The sequence below is a fragment of the Octopus bimaculoides genome, chromosome 19 (genome assembly GCF_046866305.1).
Source record: "Octopus bimaculoides isolate indiv1 chromosome 19, ASM4686630v1, whole genome shotgun sequence".
Lineage (NCBI taxonomy): Eukaryota > Metazoa > Mollusca > Cephalopoda > Octopoda > Octopodidae > Octopus > Octopus bimaculoides.
The window spans coordinates 33,407,549-33,418,803 of NC_142946.1; the positions used below are offsets into that span (position 1 = coordinate 33,407,549).

The 11,255-nt window shown below is 34.8% G+C and overlaps 1 protein-coding gene across 50 annotated transcripts in view; it reads left to right on the top strand.

Moving 5' to 3' along the window:
• LOC106870491 (fas apoptotic inhibitory molecule 1-like) overlaps positions 1-11,255 on the top strand; it is a 172,289-nt gene that overhangs the window by 42,088 nt on the left and 118,946 nt on the right. For 39 of the 50 annotated variants that reach the window (XM_089366713.1, XM_089366714.1, XM_089366715.1 and 36 more), the window contains exon 2: positions 10,602-10,625. The exons of the other annotated variants lie outside the window; for them this stretch is intronic. In XM_089366713.1, the coding sequence (XP_089222839.1) occupies positions 10,602-10,625 (24 nt within the window). The remainder of the gene's footprint in view (positions 1-10,601; positions 10,626-11,255) is intronic. 50 annotated transcript variants of the gene reach the window in all.

Here is an 11,255-nt window from a genome sequence, read left to right on the forward strand (position 1 = left end):
TCTTCGCCAGGGTAGGTTTTGGCATTTATAAGCCGCCCTCTTTCCCTATTTCTGGCGAGGATGTAGTCGATTTGGCTAGAGTGTCTGCCGGAGCGGTAGGTGACTAGGTGACTGGCAGGTTTCCTGAAGTTGGTATTGCAGACCATAAGATTGGTTGCATCACAGAACTCCAGCAGTCTGGTTCCCTCCTCATTGCGGGAACCGAAGCCATAGCCTCCATGTATGCCATGGAAGCCCCCAGCACGACGTCCGACATGACCGTTGAAGTCTCCAGCCACAAAGAGAAGGTCCCTGTCACTCGTCGACGAGGTAGTTTGCAAGAGGGTGTCATAGAATTGGTCTTTCAGACCATCTGGTAGCCCAGGTTGAGGTGCATAGGCTGAGATGACAGTAGCTAATCTATGATGAAGCACTAGTCTGATCTTAAGTACTCTGTCACTTACTCTAACGACCTCGATTACCTTATCCACCCATTTCTCCGCTAGAAGTATTCCTACGCCCCCGACCCCGTCAGTGTTCCCTGCCCAGAAAATCTTGTACCTGTGTTCTTTGCCTGTGAGGAACCTTGCAGAACCTCCTCTCCATCTTACTTCCTGGATGCAGCACATATCTACGCATCTCCGTTCATTACTTATTGGGTCACCGGGAAACTCTGAGTTTCTCAGCAACGGAGTTTTGTTTCGTGGGTTTTTTTTCTTCTTTTCCAGGTTATTTTGCATGCTTTCAAATGAATGACATTGAAATTATGTGTAAACAGCTCCTTTTCTCAGAACAGGAAAGATTTGGCTATTGTTTCTTGCACGCCCTGCTACCATGTAACAAGTATTTTGGATCCTTTATTGCAAATAGCTGTTACGTCGTAGCAGCGTGTGCTAGAAATAGCAGCCAAATCTTTGGAGGTGAGATATGTTGAATACTCTCAAAAAAAAAAAACCTATGAAAAAAAAACTATTTCACACCAAGGTTACGAGTGGGTCTTTTATGAAATATTTACCTTATTATTAAAGTCATTTTCACTTTGAAATATATTTTTAATATGCCAAAAAGATTTTTGTAATGGTATTCTCTTGAAAATAACTAAAAAAAAAAACATTAAAATATTGTCTGTTTAAAGAAAGCTAAAATATAAATACTTACTGTACAAAACAAATTATATTTTTGAAATCACATTCACTTAAAAATATTTCTAAATGATTAAAATATTGTGTTTAACAAAAGCGAAAATAGAAACATTTACTGTGAAAAAACAAACCATATTTTTTCGTTGTCAAGTCACTGTGTCTAATCAAAAGATAAGAGGTTTTTTCCTTTCAGGATTAAGATTATTTTCAGAATGTTTTCTCATTATGCACCATTTTGGGTATTTATACCCAACAAACCTCTATCTCAAAAACTACTTGTCCAATTTATGCGAAACTGGTTTCATTCCATCTGTATTAACATTTCAGGGTACACTTAATTCATAGTATTTTCCCATTATGCGCCAGTTTGGCTGGGTAACATTGCAAGCAAGCAAGATTCAAGCACACTTTTGATGTATTACTAGACTACTTGTGACCCATTGGGTCACCAGGAAAATCTGAGTTTCCCAGCAATGGAGTTTTGTTTTGTGCTTTTTTTTTTTTACTTTTCCAGGTTATTTTGCATGCGTTCAACAAATGTGACATCAAAATCTTGTGTAAACGGCTCCTTCTCCTGAAAAGGAAAGATTTGGCTGCTATTTCTTGCATGCCCTGCTACCACATAACAGGTATTTCAGGTCCTTTATCGTAAATAGCTGTTGTGATAGCAAGGCGTGCTAGAAATAGCAGCCAAATCTTTGGAGGTGAGATACGTTCAATGCACTCCAAAAAAAAAAAATAATAATTTCTCACTGAGGTTATGAATGGGTCTTTTATGAAATATTTACCGTATTTTTAAAGTCATTTTCACTTTAGAATATTTTTTAAATATACCAAAAAAAATTTTGTAATGGTATTCTCTTGAAAATAATTTTAAAAAGCATTAAAATATTGTCTGTTTAAAGAAAGCTAAAATATACATACTGTACAAACATAGGTGCAGGAGTGGCTGTGTGGTAGGTAGCTTGCTTACCAACCACATGGTTCCGGGTTCATTCCCACTGCATGGCATCTTGGGCAAGTGTCTTCCACTATAGCCTCGGGCCGAACAAAACCTTGTGAGTGGATTTGGTAGACGGAAACTGAAAGAAGCCCGTCGTATATATGTATATATATGTATATGTATGTGTGTATGTATGTTTGTGTGTCTGTATTTTTTCCCCCAACATCGCTTGACAACCTATGGTTGTGTGTTTACATCCCTGTAACTTAGCGGTTCGGCAAAAAGAGACCGATAGAATAAGTACTAGGCTTCCAAAGAATATGTCCTGGGGTCGATTTGCTCGACTAAAGGCGGTGCTCTAGCATGGCTGCAGTCAAATGACTGAAACAAGTAAAAGAGTAAAAGAGAGAGTAAACAACTTATATTTTTGAAATTATGTTCACTTAGAAATATTTCTAAATGATTAAAATATTGTGTTTAACAAAAGTGAAAATAGAAACTGTAAAAAAAAACTCCTATATTTTCGTTGTCAACTCACTGTCTAATAGAAAGATAAGAGTTTCTTCCCTTTCAGGATTAAGATTATTTTCAGAACATTTTCCCATTATGCACCATTTGGGTATTTATACCCCAAAAATCCCTAATATCTTGAAAACTTCTTTACCAATTTACGTGAAACTTGTTTTATTCCATTTGTATTACCATTTCAGAATTAACTTAATTCATAGTATTTTCGCATTATGCAGCAGGATGGCTGAGTAACATTGCAAGCAAGCAAGATTCAGACTGACTTTTAATGTAATATAGATAGATAAACCATCGTTATCATTTAACATCTGCTTTCCATGTCGACATGGGTTGTACAGTCAAACAAGAGCTGTCCAGGTTCCAATTGTCTGTTTTGGCATATGTATGTGTATATATGTATATTGGTCTACTCTGTGGGGTGATTAATGTTAGGAAGGGCATCCAGCCACAAAAACCATGCTAAAACAGATGCAGATGCCTGGTATAGTCTTGTGCTAGCCGGGCTCCTGTCAAACCGTCCAACCCATGCCAGCATGGAAGGTGGATGTTAAACAATGAGGATGATGATGATATATATATATATGTATATAAATATATGTATATATATAGATATATGTGTGTGTGTATATACATATATATATATATATATATATATATATGCATATATATGCATATATATATATATATATGTATATATATATACACATATATATGTATATATATATGTGTGTATATATATATATATATATATATATATATATATATATATATATATATAGAGAGAGAGAGAGAGAGAGAGAGAGAGAGACAGAGTGTGGTGAATAAATTGTTATCTAAGTTACACAAAAATGAAAATAACACTGGTGTCTCATTTTAACAGATATATTTACCAAAATTAGTTTAAAATATCTTGAAATACTAAAGAGTAAATTTATTCAATAAAATCACCATTGTCTTCTACCATGGCCTCAAGACGACTTTGGAATCTCCTGCAACTCTTCTGGATAGTCTCCTTGTTTAAGTTGGTGAATACTGCCATAATCCTTACTTTCAGTTCATCTTTGGCGTTACAAGGAGTTTTGTTGGTCTCTCGGTGGAGTTAGGTGGCCAGATCTTAGGGTGATGTGGTCGCAGAAATTGTCTGACAGCTATGACTGGGTTCTCCAGCTTCTATGGTATGGTGCAGGGTCCTGTTGCTAAACATAGGGTCTTCCAGCAGCCACCCTCTTCACTCAGGGCAGCACTACCTCCTACAGGTACTTGATGTAGGCCTCTGTATTGAGTCTGAGGGAAGATGAATGGAGACATAATGTTGCAATCACTAGTGATCACTCCAAACACCATGATGTTGATTGGATGTTTGATTTTTATCACTCTTCAGTACATGTTTTGGGGACCCGGTAAGCCAGTGATTGTTTTGTGTATTCACCATCTGATCCTGGCAGAAACTTTTCTCGTCTGAGAAAAAGCAAAGCATGTTCAATTAGAGGGGATGCTTGAATTGGTTCAAAAGCTTTGTAGTATGGTTTTTTTTTATTGTCCTTGATGGTTTGGTATAAAAATTGGCCCTTTCTCATCTTCTATGAGGAATACCAAATGTCTTCATGCATTACCTTCCTGATAAGAAACTCAGGCACTTCCATGTCCCTGGCGCTGGACCTGATTGACTTAGAGGGATCGTTGTTAATCATGGCCTGGATCTCACCAACAAATTCAGGAGTTCTTTTTTTATCAGAACGATAAGAGTGAGTTTTCCAAGCTGCCGTACCTTCGTAATTACCATTAGACACGTCCAACTCTTTCTGAATCCTCTGCACTTCCCTCAGATTGAAACTGAAACACTCTGAAGCGTTTTTAGTGGAGCTTCTGGTGTGAATGCCAAGTAGTACTGGTATTTGTTTCCAAATTTCTGGCAGAGTGAATTGCATCATGATGTTGTTTTTCTCACAGATGGTGCCCAACTGACCTTACTATACTGTGTAGTCAACAAAATCAAAAACAAACAATGCACATACGTGAAATAAAAAATATAAAATGGCAACAATTTACTCATTGCACTCTGTATATGTATGTGTATGTATATATGTATATATATATATATATATATATATATATATATATATGTGTGTGTGTGTGTGTGTGTCTATATATATTTATATATATATGTGTGTGTGTGTGTATATATATATACATACATGTATGTATGGATATATATATATATATGTGTGTATATGTATGTGTATAAATATGTATATATGTATGTATATAAGTATATATATAGATATATATATATATATATATATATATATATATATATATATATATATGTATATGTGTATATATATATATATATATATATATATATATATATATATATATGTATATGTGTATATATATATATATATATGTATATGTGTATATATATATATATATATATATATATATATATATATATATATATATATATATAATATAATATATATATATACATATATATACATATGGATAAATGGGTACAGGACGTCACCAACAATAAAGAACATGAAATACGAAAACAAATGAGTTCAATACGTAAACAACAAGAGAAACAAATGGAAAACAGGACAAGTAACACAAGGAACGACCCTTCATCTGTTGTCGGCTGTCTATCTACTCCTCATTTTGAGCATTGAACAATAATACAAGTCTTTGGAGACAGTTGCTCCCATAAGTACCAAATTAAAATTTTGTATTTATGGAGGGTGAAAGTTGGGAACAAAAACCGAATGGCAACAAATATGGAGGGTTGTATACATGTATATTTGTATGTACAAGTAAGTAGACAAATGAAAGAAGGGCACTCAATGCATTTATTTGGAGTTACATGTATGGATTAAAATAGTTTGATTCAAACTCCTTGGTACTCCGAATTTCAAACATGTTGCTAGTCACCGGCCATTGGAGTCTGAATGTGTGTATACATATACATATATACATACATACATACATACATACATACACACACATACATATATATGTGAAAGCGCATGGCTCATTGGTTAGGGCATTCAGCTCACGATCGTAAGGTTGTGTGTTCAATTCCCAGCTACGTGTTGTGTCCTTGAGCAAGACACTTTATTTCACATTGCTCCAGTCCACTCAGCTGGCAAAAATGAGTAGTACCTGTATTTCAAAGGAGCCAGCCTTGTCACATTCTATGTCACGCTGAATCTCTCTGAGAACTACATTAAAGGTACACATGTCTGTGGAGTGCTCAACCACTTTCATGTTAATTTCACGAGCAAGCTCTTCTGTTGATTGTATCGGCTGGGACCCTCACCGACAGAGTGCTCCTATATTATATAATGTGTGTGTGTGGGGGTAGGGGAAAGAAGCTTGCTTCCCAACCACATGGTACCAGGTTCAGTTCCAGGTTCACCTTGGGCAAGTGTCTTTTACTATACCCTTGGGCTGACCAAAGCCTTGTGAGTGGATTTGGTAGAAGGAAACTGAAAGAAGTCTGTTGTTATATATATATATATATATATATATATATATGTTTATATTTGTGTGTGTGTCTGTGCTTGTCCCCCTGCTATCACTTGACAACTGAGCTTAATGTCTTTACATCCCCATAATCCAGCAGTTTGGCAAAAGAGACCGATAGAATAAGTTCTGGAGTCGATTTGTTCAGCTGTAGGTGGTGCTCCAGCATGGCCACACTCAAATGATTGAAACAAGTAAATGAGTAAATGAGTATATGAATATATATTATAACCAGATAACATTACTGCATCTCATGATCAGCAGCTACCTGTACTATATATTAAATGAACAGCTTGTCAAATTAAATATCTTGGTAGATTTATGTAAGAATTTTGCAGAGTAGCATTGCAAGTTGCTTCTTCAATCCAGAGAGCTTGTCATATAATTCTGTATTTTACCGAAGGCCAAGAAAACTGACAAATGTTATATTACTTAAACAACTTACAGTCTGTTATACAACGGAGCTTTTATCACTTATTATTCGAAGATTCTTATAAAAATAGAATTTCCTCTCGTTAACAATAAAAAGTAATTATTGCTGAAGAATCAGCGACATTGGTCGTCAGAGAACACTACTTGCTACTCTTCCAGACATGTTCTATTTAGCAATACAGTTTTAATAATGATCATAATGTTCTATGTGTGTGTGTATCTTTATGTGTATATACGTATGTTTGTGTGTCCATATATATCTGTATGTATGTGTGTGTGTGTATATATATAAGTTCAGCAAAAATTTAGATTCAGATGAATATGGTACTTAAGTTGAGGCACCAGAATTTAGTACAGTATTATCCATACAATTTCAAAATAAGGTGATTAGAATCAAAATAAGCAGATATCCTTGTTGCTTATTTTGATTCTAATCACCTTATATATATATATATATATATATATATATATATATATATATATATATATATAGATGTGTCTGTATATATATATATATATATATATATATACGTGTGTGTGTGTGTGTGTGTGTTTGGTGTATGTATGTATGCATGCATGTATGTATATTTATATGTATGTGTGTGTGTATATATATATATATATATATGTTTGTATGCATATTTATATATATTATATACATATTTGTGAAGGCACATGGCTTAGTGGTTAGGGTGTTTCACTCACTATTGTGAGATCATGGTTTTGATTCCCAAGTCAACTCGTACATTGTGTTCTTGAGCAAAACACTTCATTTCACATTATTCTGTTTTGACACCTCACATGTGGCACTTTTGTGCATCTGTACACAGATTGTCGATTTGATGAAGCCAGTTAGCTTATGTGAACACAAACATTTCATCACTATAAACAAATCATGTGTGGTTGGTCAGTAAGATATTGCAGAACACTTATACGGCGTCTACTGGCAGGAGAGTCTGTAATTTATGTATATCATGGGTGTGTGATAAGAATCTTGCTGCTCAATCACATGGTACCAGGTTCAGTCCCACTGTGTGGCACCTTGGGCAATTGTCTTCTACTATAGTCTTGGGCTGACCAAAACCTTGTGAGCAGATTTGGTAAATGGAAGCTGAAAGAAGCCTGTTGTGTGTGTGTGTATATATATATATATATATATATATATATATATATATATATATATATATATAGGAATAATAGAAGTTGAAAATGCATTGAGAATAGTTAAAACAATTTTACTATTTTATTTAAAGATTTAACTACTTTCATAGTTTACACTAATTTTCAAAAAGTTGTAATAGAAAGACATTCTGATTAGTGTTTGAAGCTTGCCCCATTTTTATAGGGAGTTCATGGCTCAAATTAGTATGTTTTGAATAAGATTTGATTGGTAGAGGATAGTCATATGACTGGTCTTAGAAATGTTTGTGTTAGTCTCAAGTGATAAAGTTGGGCATCGTAAATTAAGGCTGACACGGTTGACTGAACATGTCCAAACAATCAATGCTCTGAATGTTTTCTGTCAAGTGTTTGTAGAGAATGAACGCGTGATTAAGTTTAAAACCTTTTGTACATTTCCCACTAGGTCTGCTTTAGTGTCACGTGACAGTATATTTTGTGCCTAAAATGAAAGCGGACACAGTTGAGTGAATAGGATTTGATTGGTAGAGGATAGTCACATGACTGGTCTTAGAAATTTTGTAGGTTCCCCACTACGTCTGTGTGTTAATATGAAGTGACAATGTTTGGCATCGTAAGTTAAGACTGACATGGTTGACTAAATATGTCTAGTGACAGTACCAAATAATCAATGCTCTGAATTTTTCTATCAAGCGTTTGTAGAGAATGAACACGTGATTAAGTTTAGAACCTTTTGTACGCTCCCGCTATGTCCAAAAAAAAAAAAAAAAAAAAATGGAAATAATTCTTTTATTTGTTTGCCTCAGTCCTTCAGCCTCATTTGAACCTTTCACTGACCCCCAACTACATTTCTACACAAAACACTTATGGATGTATCCCCCAATTTAAATAGTTCCATCCATTCTATTAAGTGAATTTTCCAACACATTAATCTTTACCTATTTTGTTTGACCTCAAAATGTTACATTTCATTCAAATTCACCAAAAAAATATAATTTTTTTCCTGTAACACCATGTGCTACCTTTTTAGATTTAATTAAATTTGGCTTACTGACGTATTTCCATGTTTTTACGTTTATAATAGTAATGTCACTACCCGTGTCCAGCTGCATTTTAACACTTGTATTTCTGATTTTCACTTTCATGAATTTCCTTATTATAATTTCAATTTCTTCCAATGACATATTTATTCTTTCATCTTTTTTTCTGATGTTTTATCATCTTCATTGTACACTGCGACATTATATGTCTTGTATTTCCACAACGTAAACACTGCTTTTTTAAATGGACAATTTTTCCTTAGGTGTATACCTCCACATGCAAAACATGGGTTTATTCCCTGGTGTTTGTTGTATTTTTCTGAAAACGTTTTATTTCTATTCGGACTATTCCACACTGGTTTTACTTGGAAACAGTCTTTATGTTCAATTTCCTCTGTGCTGTGTCTTAATTTAAGTATCCTTTCACATTCTTCAGACACATTTTGCAGGGTTACATCCTGGCTTTGCAGGAATTCTAGCTCTGACTTCTGCATCCTTTTGGCAGTTAGTCCCTGTATAAAAATCAGGCATTTGAACTTATCTGGAGTTAAGTTATCCAGTTTAAACTTCTTGCATTCCCTATTTACTCTACCAGCATATGTGATAAAATCTTCAGTGTTGTTTTTCTCTATGTTCCGACATTTCGAACGTGTGTTGAACAATTAGCTTTTTTCATTGAAAATTTTACAAAATACATCTATTGTATCATTAAAATTTTTGTCTGAAGGTTTTCCTGGAAGTACATAATTACTGTATTGTTTGTGTTCTGTTGCTGCTAGTTTTCTCAAGATTAATTATGTTTTCATCTCATCATCCCAATCTTTATATACTTTCTTGAAAATTTGCTCATATCTTCTGTAGTATGCTTCAAAGGTAACTCCTTCGTCAGGTTCGTATTTAAATTCAGTTATTGAATTCACGACATTAGCGAGAAGACTTTTTCTGGCTTTCCTGCCGTCTTCAGTAATTACACAATTTGTTGCTGTAATATCAGTTATCGTTGTTGCTTCTGTTGTTACTCTTGCAGTTGTACCTGCTGTTTTTGCAACACGAGTAAACCTGCCAACAAATTTTCCATACTTATACGATTTTTCATAAAATTTGTGCACAAACTTTGTGAGTTTATCCACTCTTCTTCACGTTTCTTTTAACTCCGCATGAATTGGTTTATCCTCGTCGCCACTATTATAAAGCAGTCTTTTGTCACTGTTGTATATGTCTTTGTACGACAGTTGTCATTCTGACAGATGTTATATTCCGAAGTCATCGATAGAATACTTCTATCTGGCATTGTAGAACCCCCTGTCAAAGTGTTATTATTATCAAATAGTTTGATCATTGTAACGCTCGCACAATATTGCAATATAATTACTAGACCAGTATAAACATGACCAACAACAGAATCTAACATGTACTCTCTTGATACTGGCTGGTGTCTCATTACTTATAGTGAATATCTCGTTCCACTCATCATGTAGGAGGGGTGTACCATTATTACTAATTCCCTACAATAGTAACCAATCTTTGTTCTATCCTGAGGTAATAATACACACTACTAAAACACTACATACACAGAATTTTCATAGAAAAGTGTGAAAATTACTAAGTTTGCGTTTGATTACATAAAAACTCGTACATTACCCATGTGTGGAAAAACCCATGTGAATAATCAGACCAAGGATCGAAACGTTCCTACCTACACAGTAAAAAATCCAATTGTCTTAGAGAATAAGTGGAGTAAAAAAACGTATGTATAAAATTCTTTTGTTTTCTCATTATTACGATCTGTCGAAAGCCTACAATTGAGGTAAGAATGTCTTCGTTTACGCTAACCAACTCCTCATGTGGCATTATTTTCTTATATATAAACAGATATGCTGCAAGGCAACAATTGAGGTAAGAACGACTTCGTTTCCACTAACCAACTCTTTATGCGGCATTATTTTCTTTCATATAAACAGAAAGGTGTCTGACTTATATATCTAAATTTCCAGGAAAGCAGTAATTGAATATGTGATTAATTAGTTAGTTAATTAATTAATTAACTGCATGTGTCTTTATATATAAATCATTTTTAGGGTCTAAATCTTTTTAGGTCCTGCACCTAAATCAACTGAAATTTTACGAAAAGAAGTAAAGTCTGTTTTACTTTATATTTACGATGCCAAAATATATAAGTCTCTCCACTCTTATACTCTTCGATTTAACCTGCGATTGATTAATTTCTCAATTCCTCTCTCTAGTCCATGTCTCTCACCTGTTGCACCCCCACTCTCTCTCTAGCACGCGTGTATGCACACACACACACACACACACACACACACACTCTCTCTCTCTCTCTCTTTTGTTCTCTTTCTCTCTCTCTCTCATTCTCTCTTTTCTCTTGCTCTCTCTCTCTCTCCCTCTCTCCTCCTCCCCCTCTCTCTCTCTCTCTCCCTCTCTCCTCCTCCCCCTCTCTCTCTCTTTCTCTCTCTCTCTCTCTCTCTCTCCCTCCCTCCCTCCCGCAATCTCTCTCTCTTCCCCTGT